Raw genomic sequence first — 19,357 nt, 5'->3', positions numbered from 1 at the left:
TCGAAAATTTGGCCTCTATGGTTCAGGCATCCCTTTGGTACTGCAACGCTGCACTGTTCCACTCGCTTCTCCCGATTGAATGCCTTGTTCCTGTCAGCTTCCTTCTTTGTACATTGGGTGGATATGTGACCCATTTGACGCCATTTCGTCGTTAGTTCGGTAAGCATGCGACTTGCATGAACAGCCAGACTCTCGCCATCAGTCGGTCGATTTGATGGCATATTACAAAACATATAAACTATTCTTTAAACTCAGGCCAAGAAATTTCATCATAGCACACTTGCGAAAGCCATTGCGAAGCACTTCCTTCTAAAGCCGAACTCAAAGCCATAACCAACGCACTGCTTCTCAATGTGTTTTCTTGTAAAATTATTTCCACCGTTGTGCACCACGATGATGCGTTGGCACCTGGTTTGTCTGGGTTAAATTTGGGTAGTTGCACAGTTTTGTTCTGCCCTGCATCAGGTAAAGTTGTTTTTATGGCTCTCACTAGTTCAATTAAATTTTTATTTTGCAATTCCATCAGGGTACGCCATGGTCCATCTAGTGTTGAAGGCTGGTGGCCAGATCCCACTTCTGATGTCGAATCATGATCGTTTTTGTTGTTGTTGTTGTCTTCCATTGCGGCGCAACGAGTTTCAGCCTTGTACACACTTCAAGTTCTGGTACGCAACTGCCTGCGTCTAATTCTCTTCCTCCTGTGCATACTACCGAACCTCGATCGGCGACAGCGACACAACGCTGACGCCTCGGCTCAACGATACTTTTTTAAAGCGACAACATCCTAAAAACGTCGCCTGCCAACGGTTGCCTGGCAACCACACACTCACAAGAGGACTCTGGTGAAATACCCGAAAATGTGTATTCGCACAAACACACACATACATTCGCCGACATATATGTATATATTCTGGAACAGCAGAGTCGATACTGCCATGTCGGTCTGTCGGTATGAACGAGTGGATCTCAGGGACTATAAAAGATTGAGCCATAGGATTTGGTATGGAGACTACTATAATACCCATGCAGCTCATTCGCTTCCACAAATTGCAAATTTCTATAGCACCTGTGCAGGAAGTTTTTTTGAAAAATGCCAAACTATTTCTATAGTTAATTTAAAATCTGCCTCATTTGCCGATTTTCAGAGAAGATATACCCCTATATATACCATTTTCCATACAAGAGTGTTACAGTTTTGACTTCGTGGAGATCAAAGACTGTAAGAGTTAGAACTATCCGATTTGGATCTTGAACTCGTATAGTATCCGCGCAGATCAAGTTTGTGTCAAAATTTTGCTTCGCTGACTTCCGCCACCAAAAAGTAAATCTCTTTGTTTATGTCTAAAGAACATATTTTGATTATTTTGATGGCTAGTCTATGGCCAAACTATTTCAATGGCTAATCTACAGCTACAAATTATAGACTATGAATTTTTTAGGAGCTTTAGAATTTTTTTATTATATTTCACTATTGAATTGTTTCGGTTGTTTTTTTCCCAAGCACAAAAATATACAAAAAAAAAACCTTTTTTTGTTCATGCCTTTTAACTTTAGAGCAGTGGTCGGCAGGCCAATATTCCAGGTGCATGAGAAATTTCTCTGCCCAAGCTCTGCCGCCCACACATATTATAAACGTATGAATCGTCATGCTTTCAGCCTACTTTCTGCTTTTAATTGTAAGTCCCAACTCTCTAAGTCTAAAAGCATCAAAGGTATGGCATTTCCGATCAATCAGTTGTATGGCATCTATAGGATACCCTCTACAAGGATATAATAAAAAAAAAAGTACAAAAATCAGAATTTACTCTGTTCTGCTCGAATGTAAATAGTGGTGAAATATTATATCGTCCACAGACTTTGGAGTAAGCCTATTTCGCTTTTCGGTAATAACAATACCTAACATGAAAAAAACCCTTTCTTCGACTGACCAGTAGTGTGGCAGATATAGCAAGAACTTCCAGTAAGACTAGAACCGGGGTAAGAATTTTTTTTCTGATGCTACCTATCAATTGGTTCAAAGCCGTTATTAAAAATCCCTCTTTCTAAAAAGCTAATATGTACCTTTCTAATTCTTCTAATGGCGATCGCGCAGTGTAACATTTTGATTGGACTAAGTTTAAAAAAAAAGAAACATTTGAAACAGATGATGGTGTTAACTTTATTGGGATATTGTTATGTCATAGGATAACTCAGTTGTTCCGTGGTTTGATTATTTTTCGGGTTTTTATTTAGAAGGAGCAGCTGAGGTGCCGCTCCAACGATCAAAATGTCTCTGTTCTTTTACAATATTTTTTAAGTCTAAGTAAGGCTAAGTCTCGTAGCTGCGCTGCTCGCATTTTTCTCCTCCTGTGGATTCTTTAATATTATGCAGTACTTGTGCCTCGGCAGATTTGGTGTTTGCCTTTGCGTGAATTTAAGGACTTTTTTGTATGTGCTACAAAATATTCGCAAATCCACATGAATCACTTAAATCACATGTGTCACTTAAAATATTCCATGTGCTTTTCTTCTGTTCAACCCTGTACTCGCCGCTTGCAATTTTTTGCGAAATGTTTTTTCTAATTGTCCCGCCGGCGCCGATCGAGTCAGGGTAGTAGCTTAATGCGTAAAGTAGTAGCTCTCTGTAAAATTTTTTTAGGTTTGAATCCTTCTTAGGACTTTAATGTTTTTCATTTTTGTTTAATTATCTTTAAGCTCTATCTTTAAATGTAGTATTATTGAAAAAAAATTATGACCGGTAAATAAAATTCCAAGGGAGTCCGTCCGTTATTTTGTCATCCGACACGTCAGTCACTATTTTCCCCATACCTCTCATAATAAAATTATTAAAAACATTATTATTTTTACAACAATTGTATTACAAGAATGCAATTTAAAATAATAATTAAAGTTAATATTATAAAAATAATCATTTAACTAAAATTCACTTTTGAAAAATTGAATCAACCTCACTCATAAAATAGAACCCTCGGGTCGAATACGGAGCATGCGCTTTCCATCTAGGCTACCTTTCAAGTTAATCTAATGACACTTAAAGTTAGTGTTAAAGCAGAAGCGAGAATCAATGACAAAAACTGAGCTAAAGAATAATATGCCTGCCAATATGCCTAAAAATCTCTAAAACTCCCGCTATTGCGGGAATATATATCAATGATAACCACCGCCTCTATGGCGTCCACCGTCGACCTTCCCATCGGAACCCGTACTTCTTGGAGATCGCCTGAGGCGGCGAGAATCATCTTCAGCCTGTCGAAGACCTTGCAGATTGGCCTATACAACGACTCAACCTTTCTTCTATGTACCGCTCCTCTAAGCTGTTGCTGTCTTTCGCTCGCTGCATCAGGCTCCTTGACCTCACGCAGATGGAGTCAATCTTGTCACTCCACCGGTACACGGGGGCGTGGTACATGCTAATGCATGCTCGCTATGCACGCCCCCTCGAGCTTAGCTGTAAAGGTGTCAGCCATTTCGTTGGCTCGTCATGTTGGGACGTCGCCAATGTCGCGCGCTGTCTCGGTGAAGCTCCTCATCTGGAGCATATTGACTCTGTAGCCTCGTGGGCTCGGTCCCCTCAGACGCTCCTTCTGGCTCCCGATTGAACACAATATCGCCTCATGGTTGCTCGCCGTAACACTGCTGCTTATGAGCCAGTTAGCGTCAGCCGCTAACGGGTAACTTGCGAATGTGAGGTTGATTGGTCCTGCGTCAGCAGTGCTGAAAGTGTGCTGGTTTCCCTCGTTCAGCAGCACGAGATCGAGTGAGGTAAAAGTTTGTCTCGCCAGTGAGGCTAAAGTAAGTTTCATTTTGGTAGAAAAATAAAAATCAAACAAAAATCAGATTGAGGTGATTTAGGTGTCAATCGACTCGTATTCAAAATAATAATGTTATTGGAGAAAAAATATTTTGTCTGAAAACTCCAATATCCCTATTAGCATTTTTATTGAATTTATTGAGTCAAAATCGTTTCACATTTACGCAAATTTCTACAAAAATAACTTTTGGCAAAAGTTTTGGCATAAATTATATGGAATAATTTTTCATTGGTATAGAATTCAGCGGCACACAGAAACTTTTTAATTCTGCGGCTTTATAAAGAGTTTTCTCGTGCACACTGAGGCTTGCGGTTCGTTACCTTGGTTACTGCAAAAGATCAAAATGTATTTACCTGTTTTTCCATATATTGAATATTTAATGGTTAAACACACTTTTTTATTGATGAAACATTTTTTGTATTATTTATATTTAAACATTTTTACTATAAAATGTATAAGATATATTTTAGTTTTTGTTATGTTTTTTTATAGTAGTTGATAATATATAATACATACATTTAATAAAAAACATTTTATTTTTTTTCGTATTATAGCACTGGGAAAAAATGTTTCCAATCTTCGCGTTGCCCCCAACGATAAAGCACCTAAAGTAGTTAGTCACCTGGAATCTCGATATGTAAAAGATGGAGATGCAGTTACATTGGCATGTCGAATTATTGGAGCCGAACAGTTTGATGTCGTGTGGTTGCATAACAACAAAGAGATAAAACCAAGCAAGGATTTCCAATATTCTAACGAAGCTAATATATACCGTTTGCAAATAGCAGAAATTTTTCCAGAAGATGGAGGTACTTATACGTGCGAAGCTTTTAATGATATAGGGGAATCGTTTAGTTCTTGTACCATTAATGTCGAGGTCCCTGGGGATGAGCCAAAACTTCCCGCGTTTGTAAGGTTCCCGATTTCAGTTTCAATTCAAGAGGGGGAAAGTGTAAAATTCAACTGCGAATTAGACTCAGAACTTCTTAATTTGACTTGGGTGAAGGATGGTAAACCCATCGATGAAACCCTTTCGCGATACTCCTTTACTAAGGAACATAATCAATATAGTTTCTCGGTCTCCAAATGCAATATGGACGATGTTGGTCAATACCAGGCCAAGGCTATTGCAAGAAGTGGTGAAAGTATATGCGCGTTTTCGGTAAACATATACAACTCTGAGCCTTGAAAAAATTATTTGTTTGAAAAACTCCAGAAAACATAAATATATTTATTTATTTTTTATTTAATAAGATTATACCAAAATTAGACTGCTCATTATTTGTCGGTTTTATCACTCAACCATATTCATATACACATAAACATTTTGTATATTAATAGTTGTATATAATTTGTTTATGCATTTCCACTCTTCATTATCCCCGGTACCAAATATACATATAGTAATATTATTAAGCGAACCAAGCATATTTAGAAATTTAAGCTATTACAATTTTTAAAAATTGTATGCCAAATTTATTACAGATACTATGTAAGGTCTTAGAAGGCTCGATACTTGAATGACTTATGGCATCCTCAAATAAACAACAACTCATTTGGCATTCAATAATTCGAGACTTCTATACCCAATCATTATTTTATCTACGTCACCTATGTAAGAGCTTAAAGTATTTAAAAAGTAATTGACAAAAAAAATCAATAAAGAAATATTTCAAAAATTCTCTTCTTTTTTTTGGCATGGGTCGATGGTAAACATTCACGGAGCCCTGAATTGCTTGCTGCCAGATCAAGTTTAACACATTTTCAGTTCGGACAACTATAAAATTGTCCGTTTAAATCAGTGGTCGGCACTCAATAGATTTGTATGGTTTTAATGCATAAGTATTAGTAATGAATAGCAGAAAGTAGGCTGACAGCGTGACGTTTCATACGTTTATACTAGGGGGGGGGGGTGGCAAAACGCACACATATTTAAAATTAGAGTGAAAACAAGAAAGGAAAGCTAACTTCGGGCGGAGCCGAAGTTTATATACCTATTTATATACCCTTGCAGTTAAAACCGGATATGTATCGCAAACATCGGATATAGTTGGCCGATCCTTATAGGAATATGAATATATAATCCAATTTATTACAATACAAAATCTAAAAAAGGTCCCAAACTTCTATCTTCAAACATACCAAAGTTGCTATTTCTACCAAAAACCATTTCCGATTGTTCAGTTATATGGCAGCTATAAGATATAGTCGGTCGATCGTTATGAAATTTGGTAGGTCGGATTAACTGACCAAAAATAAAATCTGTACCAAGTTCCAGCTTTTTATCTTCAAAAACACGAAAGTTGGGTCATCAGTTATATGGCAGCTATAGGATATAGTCGGGCAATCCTTAAGAAATTTGGCATGTCGTAATATTTTGCCAAAAATAGCGCTCATGCTAAATTCTCTAACTCTAAAAACACCAAAGTTATACCATTTCCGATCAATCAGTTATATGGCAGCTATAGGATTTAGTCGGCCGATCCGGGCCGTTCCGACTTATATACTGCGTGCAAAGGAAAGAAGGGTGTGTGCAAAGTTTCAAGTCGATAGCTTTAAAACTGAGAGACTAGTTTGCGTAGAAACAGACAGACGGACAGACAGACAGACGGACAGACGGACATGCTCATATCAACTCAGGAGGTGATCCTGATCAAGAATATATATACTTTATAGGGTCGGAGATGTCTCCTTCACTGCGTTGCACACTTTTGGACAAAATTATAATACCCTCTGCAAGGGTATAAAAAGTAACTGTTTAAGTTTGGCAATTACTAGGAATTATTCCAGACTATATTATATCCGGTATACATGTGTTTCACTTACACTTTAACTAAAGTTTAAAAGTATGGAATCCCGAAAAAAAAAATGTTTTTGCTTACCTTTGTCTTCGGGGAAAAAATCATTTAAATATTTCAAATTTTGAGTCATTTACCTTTTGCGTTATTCTTCTGCTGATAAGACTGCGGAGTTCCCGTCCAGCCTCGTAGAGTAAAGACGTGTGTTCGATAATTACCTCAAAAAATCCGTTACCGCTCTTGTGAACACTTTGCACACGAAGTCTATTTTTCGCCACTGCAAAGCGGTGGCTGCTATTGTCAAGAAATCCAACACCAATAAGAGAGACTTAAAAGGTTGTTGTTATACCACTCGCTCTGAGCGTTGCGTAAACGGGAGGTTGTCTACAACTTATTTTGCAGACTATTGATTTTGCACTGTGAATATCATGATATTATGGAAGGGTCATCTGCTCGCTCACAGCCTAGCAATAGAAGCAATAAATTTGAGAAGATGAGACAAATAGCTGGTGCAGACCCTGCAGATATTACATCCCAAAACCGCGCCCGGCATTCAGATCAATCTGCCTACCTTGCAGGTATGCCTGATCAAACAGCGATCACCAGCTCCACTTAGCAGTAACTCTACTTCTAGTGTTTTCTGCACCATTACAAACGCAAAAACAAGCTTGGGCAATACCTCTACTTACACCGTGACTGCAACTGCGACCAGCAGCATATGCCCAACTATGTCTCCGCTGACAAATGTATCAACTCTGTTAACAAGCTCCAGGGCGAAAAGTCAACCGAAAACGAAAAGACGTGGCTTACTCCTCTTTACCTGCTCTCAACAAGCCGGCCGATTGTTCCTCTGCTAACGCATTGGGTAGTTCTGGATTCTGGCTGCTGAAGCAGAACAAATGGAACATGACCTGGGATACAATTCCATTTGGTGGAGATGATCAATCCGCAAAATCCAACAAGATACCTGCTATTTGCATACCGAACTTAAGCGGTCCGGTCTTATTAGAAGAATCTCTTATTCATAGCATTGGCTCCTCAAACTACAACATTTGCACTTCCAAATTTGGTTTTTCCAGAATATAAATATGCAGCCAACTTTGACGCTTTTCGGGTAGCTGTAAAAACACTGACATCGCTTAACTGACAATTTTAGCACCATCAGCTGAAAGAAGATAAGGCCTTCAGAGAAGTTCTCAAAGGAATCCAATCAAATGTACCGAAATCACAGATTGAACACGGATTTACTGACATATAGTGCCCTAAAAAAACAGATTGGAAGAACATACAGGTTAACGAAGATGATAATGAAGCCACAATAAATTTTAAAATTAGGCAAAACTTGTTTTATGTCAATCTAAAGCAGGGTGCAAACGTAGCAGATTCCCTAAAGATAATAAATCTTGGGAGATATAGAGTCACTGTCGAGAGTGCTTCCGGTAGAAAGGAATTGCTTCAATGTAAAATTTTGTAAAATTTTGTAAAATTTTTGGGCACTCGAAAAACTACTGTGTCCTGGACCCGGCTTGTGGTAAATGCAGTGGGCCTCACGCTACTCGTTTCTCACTCTGTGTCAGTGATACATGCTTGTGCATACACTGTAGCGGTAACCACGCCTCGACAGATAAAAGCTGCCCAGTCAGAACAGAAAAAAATAAAAAACAAAAGCCGAGGCCTAGACTCCCGACAACCAATCATCCACGGCGCGCTTCGCGTAGATTCATACCAGCTGAAGACTTAAGAACGAATATATCGTATGCTGATATACCTCGATCCAAAGATATGCAAGCAAGGACTGGCTCAACCCTGCAGATTGATCAACCTGCAGCATCAATACCAAACTGGACAATCTATTGAAGCTGATGCAGGAAAATGCAGAGTCCAACAAGGCTTTGTTGGTCCAGGGAGCTGGTCCAGGCTCTAATTGCGCGATTGCCGAAATGATTTATCACTAAATATCGGATTGTGGAACGCTCGTGGACTAGTTAGAGGTTCTGAAGAGCTTCTATTATTCCTCAGCGCTCATAACATAGACATAATGCTTGTCGCAGAAACAATCTTTTGCCAGGATATCTGTACCAAGTTCCAGCTTTTTATCTTCAAAAACACGAAAGTTGGGTCATCAGTTATATGGCAGCTATAGGATATAGTCGGGCGATCCTTAAGAAATTTGGCATGTCGTAATATTTTGCCAAAAATAGCGCTCATGCTAAATTCTCTAACTCTAAAAACACCAAAGTTATACCATTTCCGATCAATCAGTTATATGGCAGCTATAGGATTTAGTCGGCCGATCCGGGCCGTTTCGACTTATATACTGCGTGCAAAGGAAAGAAGGGTGTGTGCAAAGTTTCAAGTCGATAGCTTTAAAACTGAGAGACTAGTTTGCGTAGAAACAGACAGACGGACAGACAGACAGACGGACAGACGGACAGACGGACATGCTCATATCAACTCAGGAGGTGATCCTGATCAAGAATATATATACTTTATAGGGTCGGAGATGTCTCCTTCACTGCGTTGCACACTTTTGGACAAAATTATAATACCCTCTGCAAGGGTATAAAAAGTAACTGTTTAAGTTTGGCAATTACTAGGAATTATTCCAGACTATATTATATCCGGTATACATGTGTTTCACTTACACTTTAACTAAAGTTTAAAAGTATGGAATCCCGAAAAAAAAAATGTTTTTGCTTACCTTTGTCTTCGGGGAAAAAATCATTTAAATATTTCAAATTTTGAGTCATTTACCTTTTGCGTTATTCTTCTGCTGATAAGACTGCGGAGTTCCCGTCCAGCCTCGTAGAGTAAAGACGTGTGTTCGATAATTACCTCAAAAAATCCGTTACCGCTCTTGTGAACACTTTGCACACGAAGTCTATTTTTCGCCACTGCAAAGCGGTGGCTGCTATTGTCAAGAAATCCAACACAAATAAGAGAGACTTAAAAGGTTGTTGTTATACCACTCGCTCTGAGCGTTGCGTAAACGGGAGGTTGTCTACAACTTATTTCGCAGACTATTGATTTTGCACTGTGAATATCATGATATAATGGAAGGGTCATCTGCTCGCTCACAGCCTAGCAATAGAAGCAATAAATTTGAGAAGATGAGACAAATAGCTGCTGCAGACCCTGCAGATATTACATCCCAAAACCGCGCCCGGCATTCAGATCAATCTGCCTACCTTGCAGGTATGCCTGATCAAACAGCGATCACCAGCTCCACTTAGCAGTAACTCTACTTCTAGTGTTTTCTGCACCATTACAAACGCCAAAACAAGCTTGGGCAATACCTCTACTTACACCGTGACTGCAACTGCGACCAGCAGCATATGCCCAACTATGTCTCCGCTGACAAATGTATCAACTCTGTTAACAAGCTCCAGGGCGGAAAGTCAACCGAAAACGAAAAGATGTGGCTCACTCCTCTTTACCTGCTCTCAACAAGCCGGCCGATTGTTCCTCTGCAAACGCATTGGGTAGTTCTGGATTCTGGCTGCTGAAGCAGAACAAATGGAACATGACCTGGGATACAATTCCATTTGGTGGAGATGATCAATCCGCAAAATCCAACAAGATACCTGTTATTTGCATACCGAACTTAAGCGGTCCGGTCTTATTAGAAGAATCTCTTATTCATAGCATTGGCTCCTCAAACTACAACATTTGCACTTCCAAATTTGGTTTTTCCAGAATATAAATATGCAGCCAACTTTGACGCTTTTCGGGTAGCTGTAAAAACACTGACATCGCTTAACTGACAATTTTAGCACCATCAGCTGAAAGAAGATAAGGCCTTCAGAGAAGTTCTCAAAGGAATCCAATCAAATGTACCGAAATCACAGATTGAACACGGATTTACTGACATATAGTGCCCTAAAAAAACAGATTGGAAGAACATACAGGTTAACGAAGATGATAATGAAGCCACAATAAATTTTAAAATTAGGCAAAACTTGTTTTATGTCAATCTAAAGCAGGGTGCAAACGTAGCAGATTCCCTAAAAATAATAAATCTTGGGAGATATAGAGTCACTGTCGAGAGTGCTTCCGGTAGAAAAGAATTGCTTCAATGTAAAATTTTGTAAAATTTTGTAAAATTTTTGGGCACTCGAAAAACTACTGTGTCCTGGACCCGGCTTGTGGTAAATGTGGGCCTCACGCTACTCGTTTCTCACTCTGTGTCAGTGATACATGCTTGTGCGTACACTGTAGCGGTAACCACGCCTCGACAGATAAAAGCTGCCCAGTCAGAACAGAAAAAAATAAAAAACAAAAGCCGAGGCCTAGACTCCCGACAACCAATCATCCACGGCGCGCTTCGCGTAGATTCATACCAGCTGAAGACTTAAGAACGAATATATCGTATGCTGATATACCTCGATCCAAAGATATGCAAGCAAGGACTGGCTCAACCCTGTAGATTGATCAACCTGCAGCATCAATACCAAACTGGACAATCTATTGAAGCTGATGCAGGAAAATGCAGAGTCCAACAAGGCTTTGTTGGTCCAGGGAGCTGGTCCAGGCTCTAATTGCGCGATTGCCGAAATGATTTATCACTAAATATCGGATTGTGGAACGCTCGTGGACTAGTTAGAGGTTCTGAAGAGCTTCTATTATTCCTCAGCGCTCATAACATAGACATAATGCTTGTCGCAGAAACAATCTTTTGCCAGGATATCTCATATACCATGGTTATCACCCCAGTGGCAACAGCAGAGGTGGCTCTGCAGTTATTATAAAGGATTCCCTAAGTCACATTCCCCTGCCCTCCGCCATTAGCAACGACAGACAGATAGCAAGCGTCTAATTACAGACTTCGGAAGGGAATGTCACATTAGTGGCGGTATATTTACCTTCAGCAGAAACATGGGTTCAATCAGAATTTAAATCTTTGTCGGCCGGTTTTGGAAGTAAGTTCATTCCTGGCGATGATTATAACGTCAAACATGCATGGTGGGGAAACTCGTGAGCCTGTAGAAGGGGTAAGCTGTTCCAACAAGTCACTGCAAATGGGCATTATCAAGTACTTGCCACGGGTAAACCCACTTTTTGCACATATAACCCCCTGCTAACACCGACAGTGATGAATTTTTTCATTATCAATGCGCTATAGACAGGCTACAAGTAAGAACACTCGACAAACTCTCCTCGGATCACACTCCAAGAACACTCACACTTACACTCTCCTGACACAACACCAGAGAGAAAACCACAGCGTTCGCGACTCCCTGCCAGAGGTGCTAATTTAAACACTTTCACAGTCCACCTACAACAGCTTATCGAGGTTAATATACAAATCCAGGAACCTTCTGAACTTTCGCCAAAGAAAACTCCCGGTGCAGACCTTTTGGACAACAGGACGAACTGACTTTCACCGGATTCAGCCTTGCAATTCCTGGTGACGTTGCGTACGTCGTTGCGTTTAACAGCGTACTAACTGTTGGATACTTTCCAAAAGTTAAGAAATCGGCGAACATATATACATACAAGTCCATATTAGCAACAAGTCTCCAAGACTTTAGGTTTATGGTATCGCTGCAAAAACCAACCTGAACAAAATCCGGGTTTTGCAAGCGAAAAATCTTCTTTGGGAAAAAGATGGATCTTTGAAGCTCCGTGGTTTATTCGAACCTGAGACATCGAACGAGATCTCAACATGCCCAAAATCGGAGACAAGCTGCAGGAACTTGCTCGGATATACATGGGAGCCAATAATAAAAATACAAGAGTGCATAAGAGCGATAAGAGCGGCAAAAGTACTTTGACGGTAGTTTTGGGTGGATGTCTTTCATTTTTGAGCGCAAGTGTATTCTCCGTGTATTTTAATCTAGTGTACGAAAATCAACGTTAATAAAAAACTAAAATTGATTAAATTAATTTAAAACCAAGCGTACAACTGCTGAGTTAAGTTTGGTAGCCAGATCGACAATGGTAGCCAAGCTCAATGCTGGTATAGCAGTTAAAGATATTGTAACGGAGATCAAGGTCTCGTGTCAAACTATGCATTATCAAATTAATACGATCAAAACACATAATGACCTGAGAAACTTTCCAATGTTAGGAGGTAAGCGCAAAACTACTCACACTGAAGATCGAGTCCTTTTCAGGGAATTACAAAAAAGGATTTACGTTTTTACGTTGCTTTTATTTCTTGAATCTTCTCTTTGCGAGACTAACAAGAGGCGTATCAAATCTTATATTTTGAACTTAACTAACAGTCATATTGACTGATACGGAGTTAGACGGCCCTAAAAATCGATTGCTGGGTTGGGAGGTCGTTGCGTCTAAGGCGGGATACGCTAGAAACCCGAGTCAATCCCCGAGCGAGAAAATTTGGGTGCGCAGACAGTTTTTCTTTGTATGACTCTTTTTGCTTCTGGATTTCGTCTTTCACTGCGATAATGCCCAGATCCCGGTGGATGTTTTCGTTGCGAACATACCAAGGTGCCCCTGTGATAGTTCTCAAGATTTTTGATTGTGCACGCTGTATGATGTCTATGTTGCTGCTGCTCGCGTTCCCCCACAGCTGGGAGCCATACGTCCAGATTGGCTTTAGGACTGAATTGTACAGTAGTAACTTGTAGTCCAGGCACAGTGGCGATCGTGAGTTTATGATCCAGTGGAGCCTGCTGGCTTTCAGTTTTAGGTGCATCTTTTTGCATTCGATGTGCTTGCGCCAGGTAAGTCGTCTATCAAGGTGAACGCCAAGGTACGTTACGTCGTTAGCTTGAGGGATCTGCATACCGTTTAGTAAAAGCGGAGTGTTTACACTTTTGTTCGTTTATTTTAATGCGCCAGTCGGACAGCCACCTTTCCACTATTGTGAGATTATTAGCCAGTTGGGGTGTTGCCTGCGTTGGGCATCTGGAGCGACTAAGGATAGCGGTATCGTCGGCGAACGTTGAGGTTGTTAGTTGTGCGCTCGTAGGAATATCCGCAGTATACAAAACATATAGACACGGGCCGAGTGCGCTTCCTTGTGGAACTCCAGCTTCGATGGTGTAGTCGCCCGAAGTAGCTGCGTTGCATCTCACTGAGAATACCCTATTGTAGAGGTATGATTCCAGTAGCTTGTGGGTGTATGTTGGCAAATACGTTTTAATTTTGTGCATGAGTCCGATGAGCCAAACTCGGTCGAAAGCTTGAGATACGTCGCTTGAGATAAATAGCGCTGCAGTATTCTCGCTGTTCGAAGGCTGAGCGTATTTCGGATGTTAATCTGTTCACCTGTTCGATGGTTCCATGGTTTCTTCGAAAGCCAAATTGGTGTGCCGGGATAATATTGCAAGCTTCCAGATGTGGTATTATCCGAGTTAACAAGCATTTTTCAAACAATTTAGACAAACAAGATAGAAGGCTTATTGGTCTGTATGATGACGGAATTGTGTGGTCTTTTCCAGGCTTCGGTATCATTATAATGATGGATTTCTTCCACTTTTTTGGGAAATAGCCAAGATTAATGATTCCATCAAATAGTTTGCAGACGACCTCTATAGCGCATTTTGGAAGTTCGATCAGCATCTTTGGGGTCAATAGTCACCACCGGGAGCCTTTTTTGGTTATAGCCCTCTTATGACTTTTTCGATTTCGTTCGGCCGGAATGAAGGTGCGGCTGGCTGAGGGGAGGACTCTGGCTGAATTTCTGGCAGGAGGAATAAATTTGAGGCTGGGTTTGGCTGGAAGACACTTTGGAGATGTGTGGCGAATGTTTCAGCTCGGTCTTCGTCGCTGCGAGCGCAGCATCCCGAAGAGTTTTTTTATCGGGGTGGTCGTTTCAATTGGGGCGCTAAGATTTGGGTGGGCCCTCCACAGGGGGTACTTTGTGCTTGTTGGCGAGAGATTCTGGATATACCTCAGCTGTGCATTTTCTTCCTGTTGGTGAAGAGCCTGGTCGAGTGATCGGGTTGCATCCTTAAGGCGTTGTTTTGAAGCTGGTGATCTGCTGTTTTGCCAATCGCGACGCGTGCGCTTCTTTTCTCGCACGAGCTGTTCGATTTGCTGATTAGATTTGAAGTGTTTGTTTCGGTATACATCTTTCCTATGAGGAGTAGAGATTTTAGCTGCCGCAACGAGTACTTCTTCCAGGGCGCTCGTAGTGTAGTCGATGTCCGATTCCATGTTAAATTCCGGGGCGAGTTCTATGTGGGCACTCACGTACTTTTTGTATTTTAGCCAGTTCGTTTTTGGCGACGACAGGCTGAAGGGGTGTTCGGTTATTTCTGGGCTTTGAGGAAGCGTTAGAAGCAAAGGCGAGTGGTCTGATGATAAGTCCGAGACTGCTTTGGCACTTATTAGATTGCGAGGTATGTTTTTTGTCTCTGCAAAATCAATAAGGTCTGGGAGCTTTCGTGAGTCTGTTGGCCAGTATGTGGGACTTCCAGGGGAAACGTAGTCCAGTTTATTTTTCACATTTTTAATTGCATTGTACAATTGTCTTCCATTGGGAGTCACTAGACGTGATCCCCAGTGCGTATGTTTTGCGTTGTAGTCTCCTGCGGCTATAAATCGATCCCCAAGTGAATTGTAGAAGTCCATAAATTGTCCTTCCGAGATTGCGAAACGAGGAGGGCAGTAAACGGCAGCGATTGAAAGGATTCCGTTGCTTGACTGAATTTGTATAGATGTGGCCTGCAAGAAGTTTGTTGCAAACCTTTTGTGAAAATGGTGTTTAATGCGTTCTCTGATTAGAACTCCAGTTCCGCCGTGGGCTTTCCCATCTGGATGATCTGTGCGGTAGATTGTGTAGCCTCTTATATGAAAGTTGTATTTGCTTGTAAGATGCGTTTCCACCAGTAGCATAACGTCAATATGGTTTTCGGTTAAGAATTGTGATAATTCTAGTTTATGCCGTGAGACACCATTGGCGTTCCACATTGATATTCGTAGCGCCTGCATAGATTATTTAGACTGTTGTGCTACGAGCAGCTGTATCACCATGTTCTGGTTTTGAACAAGCGTTTGCATGGTCGTTTTCATGAATGATCATACTTTGTTGGAGGGTAAGCATCATAGTTTCTGTTTTGCTGTGTGGCTATTCTGGGGCCTGTTGAGCGCTTTGAGAGTTAGGCTGAATTGGAATTTCCCTTCCAGATCGTAGAGCATCGGCATAGAAGAAGCCGTTGGTGGTGTTTAGTGGACCGAATGAGGATCTCGCAGCTTTGGCGAAGAAGACGTCTGGCGTAGTTTTTGACGCAATGTACGCATTCTGTGGATTTTGGTTGCGCGTTGCGGTCGCTTGACGCATGCGACTCTTTAACTCCTTATACACCATACATCCTCTATAGTTTGCTGTATGGCTGCCTCCGCAGTTTCCACATTTCTTCACGGTTCTGTCCTTGTTTGTAGTGCAGCAAGCGGACTTGTGGGCCTCCCCGCAGACTACACAGACAGCCCGAAGTGTGCAGTAAGACCTTGTGTGTCCATACTCTTGACAGTTAATGCATTGAACTCAACGGAATTCGACTGCCAAGAATTCGATAAGTGATCGCACTGTTCGACGGCCGTGAAGCGCCCTGTTAGCCAAAAAGTGAGCCATGGTGAAGGTACAGTGATGTTCTGGGGATGTGAGGCATATAATGGTCTGGGTAACTTGGTAAGCATTTGACAGTTCTTAATGATAATGCCTTTCTTTTCGCAAATAGACAAACCGGAGAAAAGTGTATTCTGCAACAGTATAATGCTCAGTGCCACAAAGTGCGTATGGTCTTTAATTATGTTGGTTGCCCTACTTTGGAGTGGCCACCGCAAAGCCCAGACCTCAACAAAATTGAAATCGGCTGGTCTCTTGTAAAACGAAAGAAAACAGTTTCGTTAAAAAAAAACCAGGGAGGATACCATTTCTGAGATCACTTCCCTTTGGACAGAGATACCTCCAGAGATTCTCCAAATTTTGGTTCATTCAGTACTCAGGCGCCTTCAAGAAGTTATTGAAGCTAAAGGAGGGCACAAATTCTATTAAATAATTCTAAATTTCTTTCAACTTCTTCTTTCTTCTTCTTTTTTATACTATTATACACTTGTCAAAATTCTTGTGCCAAAAATATGTCAAAAATATCAAATTACAAATTAATTATTATATTCTTAAGATTCTTTAAAAAAATATTTTATTGCGTTCTTTAAGTGGTAATTAGCCTTATTGATAAAATAAAAGAAAACAACTTGATTACATTTAAAAGATAACACTAAAAATGCATTACTTTTGCATTAATATGCCGACTCGTGTGTACTTTATGTGGTCGGAAATGATGCCTTCTCTATGTTACATATATTCACACAAATAAATATAACTTTAAAGTCAAACTGTTAATTGGAAAATGTTTTTTTTCGCGTTTTTTTTTGGCATAAAGTAAATTTTTTGTTTGTTTTTTATCTTACAATTTTTTTGTATTTTTAATTTAATTTATACTAAAGTTTACTAATGTTTGTGTCGTTGTTATGTGTTTTTGTTCAACTGTACCGTGTTTTGTTTATGTGTAATTTTAGAACGAGCTAAGCAAGTGTAGTTGTGTGTCGTGGATCAGTAACTTTGCATGGCAAAGTGCATCTGCCACTTCGACCGCGCCTGTAGGCCCAAGACGTACTCCAGGGACCATCGCTGCCACAACGTTTGCTTGATTGACGGTGCTGGTGGGGCCCGCCTGTCAACAGGTGCCCTCGCGGTCGCTTGGGTCCTGACTCCGAGCCCCCAGGGGTCGTGAGTTCAGGACGGCATCGAATCCAACGAGGACGGCCTGCAGCTCCTTCGCGGTCAGCCTGGCGTTTCCTACCACTCGTAGGAGTAGGTGTTTTGCAGACTTCACACCTGCCTTCCATAGTCCGCCCATGTGCGGAGCCCGCGGCGGTATGACCGCGTCGACTTCGACCTCGATTCTCCGACAAAGCTCTGCAAAGTGGCGACTCGCTCCGAAAAAGTTCGTCGCGTTGTCGCAGTGCACGATCTGCGGACATCCTTGGCGCCCAACGAACCAATGAAAAGCCAACAAAAAGGAATCAGTTGAAAGGTCGGAAACTACTTCTAAAGGAACTGCCTTGGACACAAAACAAAAAAATAAGGCAATGTAGGACATATAGGGTGGCCTGCCACGAATTTTCAATGTCGTATCAATAGGGCCACAAAAATCAACACCACATATGGAGAATGAGCGGAGAGCACGAATTCTGTCTAAGGGTAAATCACCCATGATTTGAGTCATCAGACGAGGCTTGCATTTAAAGCAGCGTATGCATGACCGTACTGTCTGACTGCAGACTACCTGCGCATTTACGATCCATATACGCTGTCGCATGAAAATTCGACTCGTGCAAGTATCGGCCGTAGCTCTGAACAAATTGAGAGCGTGCTGTCAACAATACTGGAAACTTGGCATCGTACGATATAGGAGCATTAGCTAGTCGCCCCACAACCCGCAACAACGAAAAGGTAAGCCCAGCTTCTGATGATTCGTTTAGAAAGGGGTTTAGCTTTTGTAGACTAGGGCTAGCAATTAAATTATTCCGGATCTTTTCTATTTCATCTTGATACTCGTGCCCTTGGACTATTTCGACTATTTTCTAAAAAGGCTTCATCATATTTGACAGGTGAGGGAACAATATCAGAATTCACTACTAATTTCTTCGATTTCCTTATAAAGCGGAACATATAAACGAACTCTCGCAGCAGTTTTAGGTGAGAGGAATATCCTTCTACGACTTCCAATAAATGTGAGGTAGATACAATTGTGGTTTATCCGACCGCATTCTTTTTCGTTTCGTGACAGATCAAGCCGGGGGCTCGATTCTTCAGTCTCCTTTACCTCTCCACCCTTGGTACATGCCGCCACTTGCTATCATCTGACCACTATTGAATTTCAGCAACTCTATCTAATACAAACGTTGTCAACGACGATGGATGGAACGAATCCAGTGAAGAGGTACTTCTGAATCCGACTAAAATATAGTTCGATCGATCGGAACTTTTATTAGAGGCTTTATCTTGCGGCAGAGATCTGCGAGAAGGTGAGCGGCACATAAATCAAAACGGGGGAGCGTCTTTTTCTTGAGCGGCGCTACTTTAGACTTTGCAGTCAATAACGAAACTTTAATATCTTCAGAAGATTCGCAACGAATGTAGACGCAGGCTCCATAGGCTCTCATCGATGCGTCAGAAAAGGCATGCATTTGAATCGGTGACATCGGCTCGGTAAACACGAATCTCGGAATTAAGCTGTCCTCTAATTGCAACAAGGCAAATCGTATTTTGTTCCACGCTGTTTCTAAGTGCAGTGGAATTGACTCATCCCAACCTAGCTTATTTAGCCAAAGTTCCTGCAATAGGATCATTCCTTTTATAAGTATAGGGCGTAATAAGCCAAGAGGGTCAAACAGCTTCGATGTCACCGAAAGAATGTTCCGTTTGGTCGCCCTTTGACCCATGACTGAAGGATCAATTTCAAATTTAAATATATCTTCGTTAGGAACCCAAGCGATTCAGTGCTAATGCTTGAGTCAGTTCTGAGTCCGAAAGTATTATTGGCTTAACCGTGCTCTTCGATGGTTCCATGGTTTCTTCGAAAGCCAAATTGGTGTGCCGGGATAATATTGCAAGCTTCCAGATGTGGTATTATCCGAGTTAACAAGCATTTTTCAAACAATTTAGACAAACAAGATAGAAGGCTTATTGGTCTGTATGATGACGGAATTGTATGGTCTTTTCCAGGCTTCGGTATCATTATAATGATGGATTTCTTCCACTTTTTTGGG

The 19,357-nt window shown here is 41.1% G+C and overlaps 1 protein-coding gene across 15 annotated transcripts in view; it reads left to right on the top strand.

Annotated features, from left to right (window-relative positions):
* Window positions 1-5,491, top strand: part of bt (projectin protein bent) — a 101,825-nt gene extending 96,334 nt beyond the window's left edge. For all 15 annotated transcript variants that reach the window (XM_043213359.2, XM_043213364.2, XM_043213356.2 and 12 more), the window contains one exon: window positions 4,367-5,491. In XM_043213359.2, the coding sequence (XP_043069294.1) occupies window positions 4,367-5,001 (635 nt within the window). In that variant the 3' untranslated portion in view covers window positions 5,002-5,491. The remainder of the gene's footprint in view (window positions 1-4,366) is intronic.
* Window positions 5,492-19,357: the final 13,866 nt, after the last annotated feature.

The sequence above is a fragment of the Drosophila bipectinata genome, chromosome 4 (genome assembly GCF_030179905.1).
Source record: "Drosophila bipectinata strain 14024-0381.07 chromosome 4, DbipHiC1v2, whole genome shotgun sequence".
Taxonomy (NCBI): Eukaryota; Metazoa; Arthropoda; class Insecta; order Diptera; family Drosophilidae; genus Drosophila; species Drosophila bipectinata.
The sequence above is the reverse complement of the archived record's forward strand: the minus strand, read 5'-3'. Positions and strand labels throughout refer to the sequence as shown.